The 17,008-nt window shown below is 39.9% G+C and overlaps 4 protein-coding genes across 7 annotated transcripts in view; 3 read left to right on the plus strand and 1 right to left on the minus strand.

The window, feature by feature from the left end:
• LOC107217173 (6-phosphofructo-2-kinase/fructose-2,6-bisphosphatase) overlaps positions 1 to 17,008 on the minus strand; it is a 41,555-nt gene that overhangs the window by 13,621 nt on the left and 10,926 nt on the right. The window lies entirely within an intron of this gene.
• LOC107217177 (cytochrome P450 6A1) lies at positions 1,832 to 4,590 on the plus strand. 3 transcript variants are annotated; one of them, XM_015654583.2, is made up of 5 exons: positions 1,839 to 2,112; positions 2,201 to 3,112; positions 3,626 to 3,847; positions 3,936 to 4,187; positions 4,282 to 4,590. In XM_015654583.2, exons 2-5 carry the CDS (start codon positions 2,245 to 2,247, stop codon positions 4,446 to 4,448), a joined length of 1,509 nt encoding a protein of 502 aa, XP_015510069.1. In that variant the 5' UTR covers positions 1,839 to 2,112; positions 2,201 to 2,244; the 3' UTR covers positions 4,449 to 4,590. The 3 variants fall into 3 exon arrangements, with proteins under 3 accessions (XP_046586869.1, XP_015510069.1, XP_015510068.1); XM_015654582.2 differs by having other exon boundaries at positions 1,839 to 3,112; XM_046730913.1 differs by lacking the exon at positions 3,626 to 3,847 and having other exon boundaries at positions 1,832 to 3,112.
• LOC107217165 (cytochrome P450 6a2) lies at positions 7,982 to 11,173 on the plus strand. The gene is made up of 4 exons (XM_015654551.2): positions 7,982 to 8,990; positions 9,884 to 10,105; positions 10,205 to 10,456; positions 10,569 to 11,173. Exons 1-4 carry the CDS (start codon positions 8,123 to 8,125, stop codon positions 10,733 to 10,735), a joined length of 1,509 nt encoding a protein of 502 aa, XP_015510037.1. The 5' UTR covers positions 7,982 to 8,122; the 3' UTR covers positions 10,736 to 11,173.
• On the plus strand, positions 12,471 to 15,099 carry LOC107217175 (cytochrome P450 6A1). The gene is made up of 4 exons (XM_015654580.2): positions 12,471 to 13,468; positions 14,154 to 14,375; positions 14,467 to 14,718; positions 14,813 to 15,099. The coding sequence occupies exons 1-4, from the start codon at positions 12,601 to 12,603 to the stop codon at positions 14,977 to 14,979; spliced, it is 1,509 nt and encodes a 502-aa protein (XP_015510066.1). The 5' UTR covers positions 12,471 to 12,600; the 3' UTR covers positions 14,980 to 15,099.

Below are 17,008 nucleotides of genomic sequence, written 5' to 3' on the forward strand. Positions count from 1 at the left end.
TTGGAATCGAGGTTCATCGGAAGGAACGTCGAGGAGTCATGGTTGCAATAAATTATTAGCTCGTCCGGATTTGCGAAAGCTGATTTCCACCGATAAGACAGCTTCCAAGTACGTCGGGAAGTTTATGTTTTGAAAGAGGATTCACTCGTTTGTCACGCAGCTTCAACCTCTTTCCTACCCCAAAGAAATGGTATAATGGCGTGACAGATCTGGTGCAACCGAAATTGCTCAAAAAAATTGTTTAATTTGATTGTCGCGATCGGGCATCGAAAAAATGTATTACAATATTGGATTCTGGTCATGTCATCGGCGGCAGACCGCCATATGCTTTTATCGTGGCGGTTTGTTTGTTGGCGCCACCAGCTCAACAACCTTTGTCCGGCTGTTTTGTCCCGAGATCGAACGAAGGTCCGCCACCATTCGAAATTCATGCCTCGCTGCCTGGTCAAGGTATAAAAGAAAACGTGTACAGTACACGTGACTTGGTAATTACGTATGCGACGAAAGCTTAAGCACATTCACCGGTCAGCCGGCAGGATGGTTCGTTGAATCACCTGTCGTCGGACATACTGCAACGTTGTTGTACTCCAGGAATACTTTCACGAAAGTACCTATAGGTTCACTAGATGGTTGGTGAATTGAATTTTCAAATTATCAAGTCTCCGTATTGACGAAATCCACACGCGGTATAACCACACGATTTCCAGAGTTGTTTGCCAACGTGGTTATAATGTTTGAACATTTATTTACGCCAATGCGGTATCGAAGCCACCTATTCAACAAACGTGTTTTATTTCAATAATATGGTTTTGATAATTCATATTTCCCGCAAGTAAACATTATCATGGTTTATTTCGAAGGCAAATTTATCACAGCGTTATTTGACTTCTTATTCAAATCTATTAATCGCAGCTCGTTTTCATTACACAGGCAATACATTTTCAGTCTCCTAAACTCATGTTTAGAGACCTTCCAAACATTGGCTAGTGCTGTAATACATAAATTAATTTATCTTCACTTTCGAACCCAAGGAACTATAACGGAGAGGTATAATTTCCGAGAGAATGATGTGACGTGCAACTCCTCTGCGATGGATTGATCGGTAGTTACGCCGGTTAACAATCCATGCATCGTGTCGGAATTTCTTTGCGAAATTAATAACATTCAGGTGCATGTGTGACGGGGATATATATGTGTAAATGCGTTAAGAAAATTTGCGCTGTCTCTATTACTAATGGAATACGGCAACCTTGTATAATCCTGCCAGTTTAAGTAATCATTCTTGTACCGAGCTCTGCATCCAACTCAAGTATCATCCATAACTACCGATTCCTCTTTCAAGTGTCACATGGATCACGTGAACCGATATACAGATGAAGAGTAACGGGTCAATGGTATAAGTAACCCCTTTTTCAAGAGGTCTACCGAATCGTAATACTTGTTTTCATCAGCAGCCTTAATCACACTGTATCCACTGGTAGCGATAACTCTTATACCGATAAGGCGAAAAGATAACAGAGGCTATCGAGTGGCTGGTTACGAAAATTGCAAAATTTTATTCGCAGAGCGTAAATCTTGCATTTTGGAGCAGCACCTTTTTCAAGCACTGATATAACGGGTGTACTCCGTTTATACCTGACAAAAGAAAAATACCAATTGACGCAGGTACTGGATGCAGTCTAGGTTAAAGATTCATCCTGTATCACGTGACTCGTTGATAGTGTTGTTTACGCATCTACGCGTGGCTGGCATAATCAACTGCGCGTAGCGCGACGGCGCACGTTTGGAAGAGAACCATTGCGGTTAGTAGACGTATGCCGTCCACGGTAGGACGTGTTGGTTTATAAATAGACGTAGCGTCCAAACGAATGTTGCATGTGACCGATGGTGGGACGTCTGAAGCACTTCGCAATTGAGAGTAGCTCTTTAATCTATATCCGAGAAAGGATAAGCCTCACGTAAACAATGGGGAGCGTGAAAAAAACCAGTTTATCTGGTTTGCAGGATTGCAGGCAACGTCGGAATTACAGGGCAGAATACCGAGAGAGGGGAGAATAGAACTTCATCTTCCAACGGTTTCTACAGGCATTCGTTGCTGCTGGCTTCAGTACGGTGAGGATCGCGCGGTCGTGTGGCTATAGTGGGGCGTTAAGTCCCACAATAGTGTTACGTAAGTTACTCCGACAGTTGTTATTTTTAGACATTGGATTGATAAATCGACGGTGGGCATTCAGAGCTTTCGAAATGATTGGTGTTCTTGGAACGGTGGAGATGCTCTGCGCTCTCGCAGCCATCCTAACCGGTATCTGGTACTACCTCGTGGGAAACTACGGCTTCTGGAAGGAGCGTGGAGTCCCAGGACCAGAACCCAGGCTACTTTTTGGAAACATAAAGGACATCATGCTCGTAAGAGATTCCTTCGGGGAGTCGTTGAAGAAAATGTGCGATCAATTCCCTGGTGCACCTTTGGTGGGTATATACGCCCGTCGCACGCCCGTGCTGCTCGTGCGTGACCCTGAACTCGTCAAGGACGTGATGATCAAAGACTTTTCGACGTTCTCGGAGAGGGGCAATCCTATGCACGAGAAAATGGAACCGCTCGCTGCGCATCTGTTCAATCTGGAAACTAAAAGATGGAGATCCCTTCGTCCCAAATTGTCGCCATTATTTACCACGGGTAAAATGAAGCATATGTTTGCCCTGATATTGGAGTGTGCGGACTATTTTGAGAAGTATATCCATATCCTCGCCGAGAAGGGTGAGCCCATTGATTGCCGCGAAATCACTGCCAAGTTCACCACGGACGTGATCGGCAGCTGTGCTTTCGGCCTGCAGATGAATGCCATCGGCGACGAAGACAGCGAGTTTAGGAAAATGGGAAGAAAAGTATTTGAGGTTAGCTTGAAAGCAAGGATCTTGCAGATAATGCGCATGGCAGCACCTTGGCTCTATGAATTAATAGGAATATCAGCACTGCCTCTTGATGTGCAGCAGTTCTTCATGTCGTCAATGAAGGAAACGATAGATTATCGAATGAAAAATGACTTTCGCAGAGGGGACCTAGTTGACATGCTAATAGAGATAAAAAACAATCCGGAAAAATTAGATTTCGGTGAGCATATTAAGCGCAATCTGAATCATCGTTATATTAACGTCACACATAGAAATGAAATGGAATCGGAATATCAAGCGGACAATATAGCACCTTATTCTCGACCACTTATTATCGTTCATTTATAATCGCTGTCCTGCTATCACGGTTTTCAAAACTATCTGTACACCTATAATTCCCGATATGTTGACAAAGAATCACCCGATTGCCACTTGTTATCATACGCAGTATTTCTGTATTGTTGACACTTCTATCTGATACCTATTAATCTCATTGTACAAAGTACTTATGAACTCGATAAGTTTACGGACAATTTCTTTCCAACATGTTTTGATCGCTAACCGACCGTACGAGGCGATTGAAAAAGTCGATTACTCAAAGATATTATTCTGTAAAAACAATTCTAGGTCTACGAATTAAAATACTGCCTCAGAAAAACCGCAAGAGTAATAATTATGACGTCGTCATCGGGCATTTGATGCCAGGGTAAAAGAAATATCGATTTTATTACAGAGCTCACTGATGCGCTAATTACTGCTCAGGCCTTCGTGTTTTTTCTTGCCGGCTTCGAGACTTCGTCAACGACGATCAGCCATGCTTTACTAGAACTCGCCCAATACCAAGATATACAGGACAGACTACGCAAAGAAATAAAAGAATCACTCAAGGCAAACAATCACAGTGTTACATACGACAGTGTGAAGGAAATGAAGTACTTGGACATGGTATTCCAAGGTACTGCTTATATTAAATTTTCGCAGATGAGAGTGACGACAGTGGATTGATTGTAAGGATGAAAAACGTGATTGATGTTTTGTTTCAGAAACGCTTAGGCTCAGACCGCCGGTTGTGTTTCACATGCGAAAAGCAGTGACCGACTATACGTTTAGAGGCACGAACGTAACGATTCCAAAAGGACAGAAGGTCTGGATTCCAGTATGGGATATCCATCAGAACCCAGAGTACTACCCAAAACCAGAAGTCTTTGACCCGGAACGCTTTACTGATGACATGCGTCAGGCCAGACACCCAATGACGTATCTACCTTTTGGCGACGGACCAAGGAACTGCATCGGTATCAAGTTTTGTTCGACATTTAAATGATGATCACTGGTCTCGAGCTTCTTCTCACAAAAATTTACCGTCATAATACTTAACGCTTATTACAGGTGCGCGCTTCGCTGTCTATCAAACGAAATTGGGCTTGATCAAGGTATTGTCAAACTTCAAAGTCGACGTCTGCGATAAAACTCATATTCCATACAAACCTGACCCTAAATCGTTCCTGTTGGCACCCATTGGAGGTGTATACCTTCAATTCTCCAAGGTTAATTAGATTGACCGAACAGTGTCGAGGATCCTTTTTTTAACGAAAATTTTCTAGCTGCTATTTAACTGGTTTATTATTATCAAATTTTGTTAATACGTGATTCTGATGTGATTAATATTGATTGTTTCAATAAAAATTGATCATTTTACTTGTATGTTTGATTCGTGATACTCGTGATACCTATGACCTTGCAATCCTATACCATACTACTGCGAAATATTTCCAACCAACGTAAATGAACTTTTATGCAGGGTAGGGTGCGGCGTTGAGCAGTTGGCATTTCCATAGTCACGCAGACTCTCATGGCGCATCAGTGATATGTATTTTGGAACCAAAGACTTTTCTCACACAGCTGCGATTCAGGCACTGTTTCCAAGCAGTGAAGAATTTAAATTCTACTGTTGCTAGTAACATAAAAAACAGTTATAGAAACGCGTTTACTTCGTTCTTCTTTCCGTATTTGTCAAGTACAATCAGTTAGTATGTTTCAGTAATAGCTTATGACTCTTTGATTGCGCAGAAAGATTTTACCTTGTTATCTGAGGATCCTGCATTTTCTTCTATCATGACAACTCTATTTGATCAGCGCAATAATTATAAGAATAACATTTTCTCGGTGTGTGCTTTTGTTATTTCGTTTGAACGGGGAAATATGCAAATAATTAAACCTTCAGCAGCAGACTATCACCAATCTATGTGTCTGATTACTGACGCGAAAGATGATTCAAGTCGTCGTAATTTGATTGAATAAAGATTACGCGTAGTATTCATGATTATTTATATTACAACCCGTCTTGAGTTTGTATCAAGTTTATCAATGCAATTGAATTAATTATTCCCTACACAAATCAGGTATAGACAAAATTTGGATTGTACTATCGGAAATGTATGAGTCTCACAATGAAATATAATAACTTCAGCAGTGGAATAAATTGCAATGTGTGATAAGTTGACGACGAATCATTTATTTCCCATTCGATGTTATCATACGTAGTATTACTGCGTTATTTACACTTCCATCTATTCTCTGATCAGATCACAATGTTGCCGCAATATCATCCTTTGAACACCTAGTAAACATCTTCCAAGACTTCCACTACTTCTAGTCATTGATAAATAAACTAAAACATGTCATCAAAACGCTGTGAGGATAAAAGTTAAAACCTCATTATCGCGTGTCCGATGTGAGTATAACAGGAGTATCGATTCAATCACAGAGCTGACCGACGTCTTAATTGCTGCTCAAGCCTTTGTATTTTTCATTACTGGCTTTAACAATTCTTCAGCTACAATCAGACACTCTTTATTGGAACTCGCGCAGTGCCAGGATGTGAAAGATAGACTAGAGATAGATAAGAAATAGAAGAATCCCCTGAGGCAAATAATGGCATCGTGACTTACGACAGTGTGACTGAAATGAAGTAATTTTGGACATGGTGTTTCGAGGTACTGCTTAAGGCTCCTCGACAACAGTGCATGGACTGTAAAAGTGAACGATACGATTGTCGACTCGATTCAGAAATACTTAGGCCGAGTCTACCGAATGTTTTCTCATTCGACGAGCATCTGCGGACTATACTTTTACAAGCATCACGATTCCGAAAGGACAGCGGGTGTGGATCCCAGTCTGGGATATTCAGCAGAACCCAAAATATTATCCAAAACCAACAGTCTTCGATCCCGAACGGTTCACGAATGAGATGCTCAAAGCCAGGCACCCAATGACATATCTACCATTTGGCGATGGACCGAGGAATTGCATCGGTAACATCTATAGTTCTACATTCGTTGTTAGATGGCGGTTCGTGTTATATAACTTTCTATTCACGATTGAAATAATCAATATGCTGCTTGATGCTTGTTACAGGTGCACGCTTTGGCATCGTTCAAACAAAATTGGGACTGATAAAGATATTACGAAAGTACAAAGTTGAGGTATGCAGTAAAACTTGCGTTCCCTACAAGCCTGATCCTGGCTCTCTGCTACTCTCACCTGTTGGAGAGGAGTACACCTTAAATTCTCCAAAATCGTTTAAATCGAATAAAAATTATTTTGATTATCGTCACTTATCTGCACAAGATGACGTTAATTATCGTGTGATTTGATAGATTATAACTATAGCGTTATTTTTAGTCTTTTACTATGTTATTCTGCATGTGTAGATCGCATTTATCATTAGATTATTAGTTTTAATAAGTTGAATTACATTAATTTTGCGCTACATGTTTTTCTTACGTGATGCGTGCAAAAGTAGCAACTCCATTTCTGTTCTAATAAATATTAATGACTCCTCAATTCACTACAAGATTGGGATGGCAAGCTAGTTCTACCTGGTTACCGTACTGATCAAACAAACGGTAGCAGTAGTTATTGATCTCATCTATAATGCGGTCGGTCTGGTGGTGCATATTTTGCAGAGAATTCAACATCTATGCTTACAAACATTGATAGATTAACTACATGTTACTATGTAAATCAGGGAGTAGCTGTTTGAAAAGAAAATTCGAAAGTTTATAGTTCTTTCGAGAACGAAGCACATGATATTAAGGAACGCTACAGCTCCGAACAATATATTTCCACAACAATTGCAATTCATGCTACATTTTCTGTATCGACAGATCGATTTTGAGGAAATTTGGAGCATAATACGATCGATACAGTATAATAAAGATGCGTGTCTCAATGCTGCGAAGACGCCATTGTATTACGATGCACTGAAATTGGTACAATGGTAATATGTACCATCGTGTAGGTACAGAACGACAACCGTCCTCCTCGGGTGACGGACCTAGGAATTGCGTCGATAATCACTTTTCGTAATTAATTTTAGGATTGGAGACTGTCATCAAGTCTTTCGGTTTGAAAATTGACTGTCGTAATACCTAACGCCTCTTACAGCTACGCGCTACGCCACTACGGCTACCTATCGGGACTGGGCTTAATTAAGATAATGTTCAAGCTCCGAAGTTGACATTTGGCGATGAGACTCATATTCGATACAAGCCCGAACGCCAGTCATTTTTATTGACGCTCCTCGGAGAAATACATCTTTAATTACTCCGCAATATCACCAAGATTATACTGTCAGTGACGTGGCAGTAATATACAGCTTTACTCTGAAGTTTTCCCAGATGAAGTGCAATCAATTTATTATTACCCTGATTGTTCACTATTGAGTTAATTGCATTCGACCACCATGATTGTATTTCACACCATGTACTCGAGTATTTCATGAAATTATCATTTTATTTAAACGGCAGCTCAATTTACACGAAGTTATTTATTATCGCGTGCGCAACGAATGATTTTAATGGACAGATTAAAGACGTCAAACATTGTTTCCAAACAATGAGTACCTCGCTGTCACTTTTAATATACATACGTCCTAGGTAGGTTCGCAAGAACGGCGCAATTGTTATTGGTCGATTCAGAATGGGTGGGGGCATCATTTTTAAGTTATCTAGGGATTACTAATCTTTGAAATATCTTACAGGTAGGTATATATTGCCGCACACCATGCAGTCTGGTTCAATTAAATACGTCTGTGGTCTAGTACGTGTCGTACTGCCGTATGGACTGTATAACGTTGATTCACGAGTACTATTCAACAAGTTGAGTGTTAAGAATTCCTACTTGGAATAATTTCGGTAACAAGGACGCGTATTCGTAACACCTCAAAATGGTTGGTGCAATTGGATTGGTGGAGGTACTGTGCGCTGTGGCAGTAATCTTAACAGGTGTCTGGTACTACCTCGTATCAAATTACAACTTCTGGAAGGAGCGCGGGGTTCCAGGTCCGGAGCCCGAGATAATTTTTGGAAATATAAAGGATATCGCGCTCGGAAAGGAATTCTTTGGATTGTCCTTAAAGAAAATGTGCGATCCATTTCCCGATGCTCCTTTGGTAGGCATATACGCACGTAGCCAGCCTGTACTTTTGGTGCGCGATCCTGATCTGATCAAGGACGTGATGATTAAGGATTTTTCTAACTTTTCGGATAGAGGCATTGAGATACACGAAAAATTTGAACCGTTCGATCTGAATCTGTTCAATTTAGAACCGACGAGGTGGCGACCTCTTCGTTCCAAATTATCACCAGCGTTCACTTCGGGTAAAATGAAGCACATGTTCACTCTGATGACTGAGTGCGCGGAGCACTTTGAAACGTACGTAGATACCCTCGTCGAGAAGGGAAAACCGATCGACTGCCGTGAAATTACTGCCAAGTTCACCACGGACGTGATCGGGAGCTGCGCTTTCGGCCTGCAGATGAACGCCATAGCCGATGATGACAGCGAGTTTAGGAAAATGGGAAGAAAAGTTTTTCAGGCGAACCTGAGGAACCGAATTCTCGGTGCATTGCGGATAGCAGCACCGTGGCTCTTTAAATTACTGGGAATTCCTAAACTTTCGAATGATATTACGGGATTCTTCACTACGTCGTTGAAGCAAACTATGGATCACCGAATGAAGAATAATATTCCAAGAGGAGACCTCGTTGACATTCTCATAGACATAAAGAAGAACACGGGAAAGTCTGATTTCGGTGGGATATTCACGCTCAATTTGTATTAGTATTGTAACTCATCCGTAACTTTGTTGAAAACAGAAAAAATACACTATTCATCGAGCAGACAGCAACGAGTAATCTATTTTCGAGTGCTCCGTACGTCATGCTAATTCTTTCTTCATTCGAGTACTACGGTATTCAAAAGTAACCACATAGCGGTGTCCCGTAATTCCCGCATCGTAAGTTGAATTTATATGTATGAATGATATGTAATCAGCGTCCTCAAAATACAGCGGATGTAACCAAATTTTAATAAAATCAAATCATTTTTTGCATTTCGAATAGCCATATTGGTTTGAATTTCCGAATTTTTGAGGTTCGATTCGTAATCAGAAATATATCAAGAACTCCCATTTTTTGAATTTTTAATCAATAAGAGGTAAGGAAATATGTATATTTCAAATGGGTGAATAACTTGTTCACTGTTGCATCATGCGTAGCTTCGTCAATATGCGCGATAAAGAAAGATGGCTTATCTCTGACTATCCTCATGCTTCATGCACAACAGCACTACGGGCTTACAACGCTCGAATTACGGGACATCTTGTACGGTATTTACGTATATAGAGACCGTATTTTGAGTAGTTTTACCTGAGAATCTGAGAGCTATTCGTATCATTCGTACATACTTACAACAAGGTGACACTGATTTATTTATTCGTTACCTGTTCAGTATATCACAGTCACACTTGATGATGCTGCATTTTTCTCACTTAGGTTCATATATCTAATCTTTACAGAGCTCTTTGACAATGTTTGATGCTCAAATTAGATACGTTATTCTTTGAACTGAAGAAAAAATGTGGGGTATTACCACGTTATCACTACGTGTTCGCGGCATGATAAAAATTACTTTCATATGATTGCAGAGCTGTCTGATGCGCTAATAACCGCTCAGGCCTTTGTGTTTTTCGTTGCTGGTTTTGAGACTTCGTCAACGACCATCAGCCATGCTTTACTGGAGCTTGCCCAAAACCACGACATACAGGAAAGACTACGACGAGAAATAAAACAAACACTTGACGAGAATAATGGAAGCATCACGTACGATAGTGTCAAACAAATGAAGTATCTAGACATGGTGTTCCAAGGTACTACCCACAGTCCTTACGATCGGATAAAAATTGTAACGAATGATTGATTGTAGGGAAAAGACGGGACCCTCCTTGTTATGATTGATATTTTTTCAGAAACACTCAGGCTGAGACCGCCGGTTACTTTTCATTTGCGAAAAGCAATGTCCGATTACACTTTCAGGGGCACAAAAGTCACGATTCCGAAAGGGCAGCGGGTGTGGATCCCGATCTGGGATATTCAGCAGAACCCAAAATATTATCCAAATCCGGAAGTCTTCGATCCCGAACGGTTCACGGATGAGATGGTCAAAGCCAGACATCCGATGACGTATATACCTTTTGGCGACGGACCCAGAAATTGCATCGGTAGGTCACTCTTTATTCTTTCACATTCAAATGGCAGTCCGTGTTATACGACGCCGATTTGTTTGCTCATGAATTATTTTCCATAATTGCCAGATACTTATGCTTGTTACAGGTGCTCGCTTCGGTATTTATCAAACGAAATTGGGATTGGTCAAGATATTACGTAAGTTCAAAATTGAGGTATGCGATGAAACTCGGATTCCGTACAAGCCCGATCCTAAATCGCTCCTGCTCACCCCCCTCGGAGGAACATTCCTTAAATTCTCCAAAATTATCTAACTTAAAACAATAGTAATTTACCTACTTACAATTGGTAGTACATGATTACGTTAATTCTTGTATTGCTCGTCAGGCTCTTCATTTTAATTGTGCGTGATAAGCTTAATTCGTGATTTTTATCACATCTACCTGCAACGGTAGAATTATTGGATTTTACTACGTGAAGTACGAAGTAGCACTGTGGACAAATAGAATTTTATTATTTTTTATTTTTGTTGTATATTTGCAGTTTTCACGACAAAATAACGAAGTTATATTCTTTCTTTTTCCAATTGGTCAAAAATTATTGCTCATACGACGGATTGATAAGAGCAGAGTTGTGACGTCACCTTGGCTAATTGTAAAACATGTTTATACATAAAACACTGAAATTCAATTGCCTATAAAATTGTTAATTCTTGCTTTTAAGAAAATAGAATAAAAACGCCATAAACATTTCAAGTCACTGTACCAAATGTACCTACTTACCAACATTCGAAATGAAAATGTGGGAAAAAATTTGGATCGAATGCTATTAAGCACTTTCAAGAACGAAGTAGGTATTGTAACGAATTTCTTAGAACTATATTAGTTTCTATAAAAATAATAATATTTGCAATTGCAAACGGGATAATTGTCGGATAAAAAAAATTTTGTTAAACGTTAAATTTGTAACGAAAATTAAATATTTTGAACGATTAATAATAAATAAATGTAATGTTTATCTTTAGAAGCATCGTATGCTGAAGATATGTTTTAATTATGATTATGTTGAACCGTCAGTATTCCTCTTATATTGTCAGTTTTCAAAATTTATAATTGCGAATTTATAAATTTCCCAACAGGGTTCGAAGGAATAAGAAGAACAAACGCCGTGATAAAATAATTTATAATATAATACTTTCTAATTTTAAGGTAAGTGTACCGCTTATTGACCTTTTTCGGTTGTATCTGGTTGAACCTTAGTTTTGAAATTACCAAAAAATAAATTTGTAGTGTCCAACCCTCTAGCAATTGGTTTTAGTCATCAAGAAATTCACAATCTGTACCGTCAATTTATTATTTTGGAAAATAAAAGCGTCAATAATTGGGTCTAAACGTGTCTATCACCGTTACACTTACCTCAAATCGTCACTCGCTAATTTATGTGTTTACTCTTCGACAGATACCTCTCGACGCCCTGCTCGGCACGATGTAGCGTAACTTCATTCATCGCATTACGCTTGAGCGCTGTATGTATGTATGTGACTACCACGTTCAAATTCTTACAGTACCGACACTTAGATTCTGACAAGTTCGATATCCCTAGAAATTTTATTATCAACGGTGTTGGATGAGCACCGGTTGGACTGCCTACCACGGGCTTCAGGCTCACCACACTATAATTCATAGTTCAGTGCTCAGGCCGAGCAGCAAATAAAAAAGAAGTTCATACGGTGCTTGTCCAGCACCGTGAGTCGTAAATTTTCTAGGGATATAGAACGTGTCAGAATCAATCTAAGTATCTGTAAATGAAACGAAAAAGGCTGAACCCTTCGGGAAATGAGGTTAGTTTCGAACGAATCTGTCCCAGTTCTCGAAATGTAAAAAAAAAAAACGAAGAAATTGGAAGAAAAAAAACCAGTTATCTTTCAGAAATAGCTTGCTCAGCGTTACGATGCGGTATTTCTGAGAGTGAGACTTCATTTCCACGGTCATGCTGCAATATCTTGATTAGTCATGTCTGGTAAAAGTACATAACAAGGCTCGTTTCAGTTCAGTAAGCGGTACACTGGCACGGTAATAGCATATCAGTTAACCACGCGTAGAACAACTAGGTTACTTGCACCAACAATTGTTATTCTTATTCATTCACGAATTGGTGTCGTTCGTCGAAATCATTAAAAATGATCGGTGCCCTTGGGCCTGCGGAGTCGCTGTGCGCTGTCGCGATTGTCTTGACTGGTATCTGGTACTACCTTGTGGCAAACTACAGTTTTTGGAAGGAGCGGGGAATTTTAGGACCAGAACCTGGGCTGATATTTGGAAACATGAAGGACGTCTTGCTCGTAAGAGAGAACTTTGGAGTGCAGTTGAAGAAGATATGCGATCAGTTCCCTGGTGCTCCTTTGATAGGCGTATACGATCGTCGCACGCCCGTGCTGATCGTGCGTGACCCTGAACTCATCAAGGACGTGATGATCAAAGACTTTTCGACGTTCTCGGAGAGAGGTATGCCTGTTCACGACAAGGTCGAACCACTAAGTACGCATCTATTCAATTTGGAAACAACGAGGTGGCGACCACTTCGTTCTAAGCTATCGCCAGCGTTCACGTCGGGGAAAATGAAGAATATGTTCTACCTGATATTGGAATGTGCCGATTACTTTGAAGAGTACTTAAACAATATCGTGGAAAAGGGTGAGCCCATCGACTGCCGCGAAATAACTGCCAAGTACACCACCGACGTGATCGGTAGCTGCGCTTTTGGCCTGCAGATGAACGCGCTCGCTGACGAAGACAGTGAATTCAGAAAAATGGGGAGAAAATTTTTCAAAATGGATCCGAAAAGAAGAGTTCTCAGCTTGTTGCGGTCGTCGTCCCCTTGGCTTTACGAGTTACTCGGAATATCGGCTATGGGAGATGATATTACGAAATTTTTTTTGTCGTCGGTGAAGGAAACGATCGATCACCGAATGAAAAATAACGTTCGTAGAGCCGATCTTATTGAGATGCTAATGGAAATAAAAAATCATCCGGAAAAATCAGATTTCGGTAAGAGTATATGAATCTTACGTTGGCGATTATCATACTTTTCGAGTAGAGATTCTGGTACATACGTCACGTTTCGGTACTCTATTCTTGTATGATAATATTTAAAGTCACGTTGACAAAGATTGTGCCCGTACCGTGTTTGTACGGCTTTGCCAAAGCTTTCATTGCATGTAACTTACTAATCGTGAAACACTTTGCATCATTTTTTAATACTCACGATGAATCGACACGTTCACGGAGAAAAATTACTGCTGGGTTTACTACCTTGCCGGCAAAATGAGGGAATGGCGCAATTTTCTGTCGAAATTATTGCAAAAATTGTCCAAGTTATGAGTCCAATTTATCACGGAGAAAAGTTGTAGTTACAAGAATTGTAGTGAAGTCGACAACAAAAGTGCGCCAGTCTTCAATGTAGTAAATGCTACGATAATTTTTTTCCATGCATTCTTTCGTTGGCAATCTTATATGCTAGAACAATATGACGCCTTCCCTGCGCGACGGACAATTCTTGATCCTGCTGATATTAGCGTACGATACACTTCAGCGTCTGCTGATTGCCGAGTGTTCCGCGATATCTATAAGCTCTTGACGAGATATCGGTGGTACTGAAAAGATATAAGTCTAGACAGAGCCGCTAATAGACGATATGCACATAAAAATTTAAACTCTACCGATTTAATTGCAGAACTGACGGATGCTATAATCGCTGCTCAGGCCTTTGTATTTTTCATTGCTGGCTTCGAGACTTCGTCAACTACCATCAGCCACGCTTTAATGGAGCTCGCCCAAAACCACGACATGCAGGAAAGACTGCGACAAGAGATAATCGAATCACTTGAAGCTAATAATGGGGATATTACCTACGATGGTGTGAAGAAGCTAAAGTATTTGGACATGGTTTTCCAAGGTGATGCTCAGACGCCGTACAGATGCGAATTGCGAATACTGAATCAACTTCGAGGATGGATGAGATGTAATTTTCTTTCTACTGGTTTCAGAAACCCTGAGGCTCAGGCCACCGGTTCTCTTGCACATGCGAAAGGCAATGGCCGAGTATACTTTTAGAGGCACAAACCTCACGATTCCGAAAGGTCAAATGATATGGATCCCGACCTGGGAAATTCAACAGAATCCCGAATACTACCCAAAACCAACAGTCTTCGATCCCGAACGGTTCACGGATGAGATGGTCAAAGCCAGGCACCCAATGACGTATCTACCTTTTGGCGACGGACCCAGAAACTGCATCGGTAACGTTTGTCGTTCCGAATTGAAATAACACTTGTTGCAATCGTCTTTGTTTTCGCGTTAGTATTTTAATATAATATTCAATGCTTGTTACAGGTGCACGATTCGGTACCTACCAAACGAAATTGGGCTTGATCAAAATATTATCAAACTTCAAAGTTGACATGTCCGATAAAACCAATATTCCATACGTGCCTAACCCAGCAGCTTTCCTGTTGGAACCCGTTGGCGGAGTTCACCTTAAATTCTCGAAAATTAAGTAATGTTCATAAAAATTACCCCCCGACCTAACCTTACAATATCAGTATTTATTCTAGAATCGATGCGATTACGTGAATATCTTTAGCAACTAGTAAGCTTTTTAATAAATTGTCGTAATTATATTTCTAAAGTTAGAATTCTTTTTCATCTACACGAACTATTTTTATCTACTGCAAGTAGTATATTCGGTAAGTAGGTGGAATTTTGTACCTCAGGCTTTCACGACGCATGGGTTACGCCTCAAAGACGAAAAAACGTCCGCACCGATATCGGTTCGTTGTCTGAAAAAGTTTTAGAGTATTTCCTAGGCTCGTCCAAGTAGCGATCACATATACCTAACTTTATTTCCGTTTCTGGCATTGTATTGCATATTTACATACATACACATAGGTGTGAGAAATTGTTCTACATAATGCCCGATATTCTTTCGTCGTAACATCGACTTAGGAGTTCATGAATAATGACCCAGAAGGCACCAAAGTCAAACCGTCAAAACGATGGTTAATTAAAAGGGGTCTCGTAACCCGTTTATTGACTTCCAAAAGATGTTTTTCACGACTCGTCGACGTTAAAAAACGGGTCATGAGACATTCAATGAACGTACATTTGCCTATTCTAAGTTTTGCGCAGGCAGGAAGTTTCTTTGATCACGACACACGATGAATGATTTGTTCTGATCTTTCATTGTTCTAGTGTGGAACACGCGCAGTAAACTCAATCCAGCCAGCGTCATGTACAATTGAACATTTAGGATCAGACTATGCGAAGCCCTCGTGTCCGATTTTAAGCTTGCAAAATGTTTCAAATCTATTTCTTGCACTTGGCTGGCATCCAATTCGCAGCAAAGATGATGTTCGTCTTGGAATAGTTTATACGCGCAGCGTTTTCAGACCGGGTTCATAGCAAGAACATTATTTTTTTGGGTCAATGAGATTTCGTATTATGCTTCGTAGTGCCGCTCGAACTCGAATTGGGGAAAAAATATTCTGGCTAACGATAAGCCGAGTAATTCAAAAGAATCGCACAGGCTGATATCACTACGGTTTCAAAAAGTATACACCGTCATGACGGCGAAAAATATACGTTGTTCCTACAACGGTGAATTTGCATTTATCGGATCCTGACGTTATCTTGAAACACCGCTATCATTGTGCAATGAATCGAATCTTTCTTTTCATTTTAATATTATTTTATTTTTTGTGCTTAGTTCCGAAAACATTTGCGAAGATATCGGTATAAATAAATTTGCCTGAAAAAACAACTCGCCAAGTGAGTGTACCTACTTATAAATTAAGTTCAACTGAATAAGAGACTAAATTAAGCACAAACGAAATTCTTTTTCTGTGATGTACGTCAGAACAAATTTACTTGCAAGAAAAATGATCCACAGATTGTCGTCAAACTTTCTTATAATAATAATGATATATAAATAAAAGTGAAAACATGTTCTTTCCCGCAGAGTTCAATCTTGCTTGTTGATACCCACATTATTTTTAAACTAAATAAAATATTTCCTACTTCTTATATAAATAAAACTGAGTATCAACGATCCAACAGTTCCGAGAAATGAAAATTCGGTGCCAAATTTTTTCTGCGCTTTCTAGCTGTAGAAATTAAAAAATAAGACGGCTAATTGGATCATCGTTTACACAGAGTTCATTTAAAGCGAGATTGTGGAAGTTTTACGAACGACATTAGAACCATTCGTTCAAGGCAACTAATATTTTCACCTGTGGGGTGCAAATTTCGAACGCTCCCTTGACCTCTATCTAATTCCCGAACAGTTTCGTGGAAGCTGCTGAATCCTTTAAATAAAAGTTGATTCGCCCTGTATAGGTATATGTATATAGTATTCGCGGTATAGATCTCGGCGTAATTTGATTTTTTTTACTATTTACCACGCCACGTTCAGATTCGGTTTTTGAACTGCATCTATTTTCACTCGGATGTGCTTTTCTTGAAGCTGGTTCAAACAGCGAATAACAATAATAATTTTCCGTGTTATTCGGAGAAGCTGTATAATCTTTTTTT

Source organism: Neodiprion lecontei, chromosome 1, assembly GCF_021901455.1.
Source record: "Neodiprion lecontei isolate iyNeoLeco1 chromosome 1, iyNeoLeco1.1, whole genome shotgun sequence".
NCBI lineage: Eukaryota > Metazoa > Arthropoda > Insecta > Hymenoptera > Diprionidae > Neodiprion > Neodiprion lecontei.

What these genes read in the sequence shown, in the direction of transcription:
- LOC107217177 (XM_015654582.2), top strand. Translation starts at nt 2,245, where the DNA reads ATGATTGGTGTTCTTGGAACGGTGGAGATGCTCTGCGCTCTCGCAGCC. An exon ending in TCCGGAAAAATTAGATTTCG is followed by an intron (nt 3,113 to 3,625) that starts GTGAGCATATTA and finishes ATTTTATTACAG; the next exon opens with AGCTCACTGATGCGCTAATT. An exon ending in CGGACCAAGGAACTGCATCG is followed by an intron (nt 4,188 to 4,281) that starts GTATCAAGTTTT and finishes CGCTTATTACAG; the next exon opens with GTGCGCGCTTCGCTGTCTAT.
- LOC107217165 (XM_015654551.2), top strand. Translation starts at nt 8,123, where the DNA reads ATGGTTGGTGCAATTGGATTGGTGGAGGTACTGTGCGCTGTGGCAGTA. An exon ending in CACGGGAAAGTCTGATTTCG is followed by an intron (nt 8,991 to 9,883) that starts GTGGGATATTCA and finishes ATATGATTGCAG; the next exon opens with AGCTGTCTGATGCGCTAATA. An exon ending in TCTAGACATGGTGTTCCAAG is followed by an intron (nt 10,106 to 10,204) that starts GTACTACCCACA and finishes ATATTTTTTCAG; the next exon opens with AAACACTCAGGCTGAGACCG.
- LOC107217175 (XM_015654580.2), top strand. Translation starts at nt 12,601, where the DNA reads ATGATCGGTGCCCTTGGGCCTGCGGAGTCGCTGTGCGCTGTCGCGATT. An exon ending in TCCGGAAAAATCAGATTTCG is followed by an intron (nt 13,469 to 14,153) that starts GTAAGAGTATAT and finishes ATTTAATTGCAG; the next exon opens with AACTGACGGATGCTATAATC. An exon ending in CGGACCCAGAAACTGCATCG is followed by an intron (nt 14,719 to 14,812) that starts GTAACGTTTGTC and finishes TGCTTGTTACAG; the next exon opens with GTGCACGATTCGGTACCTAC.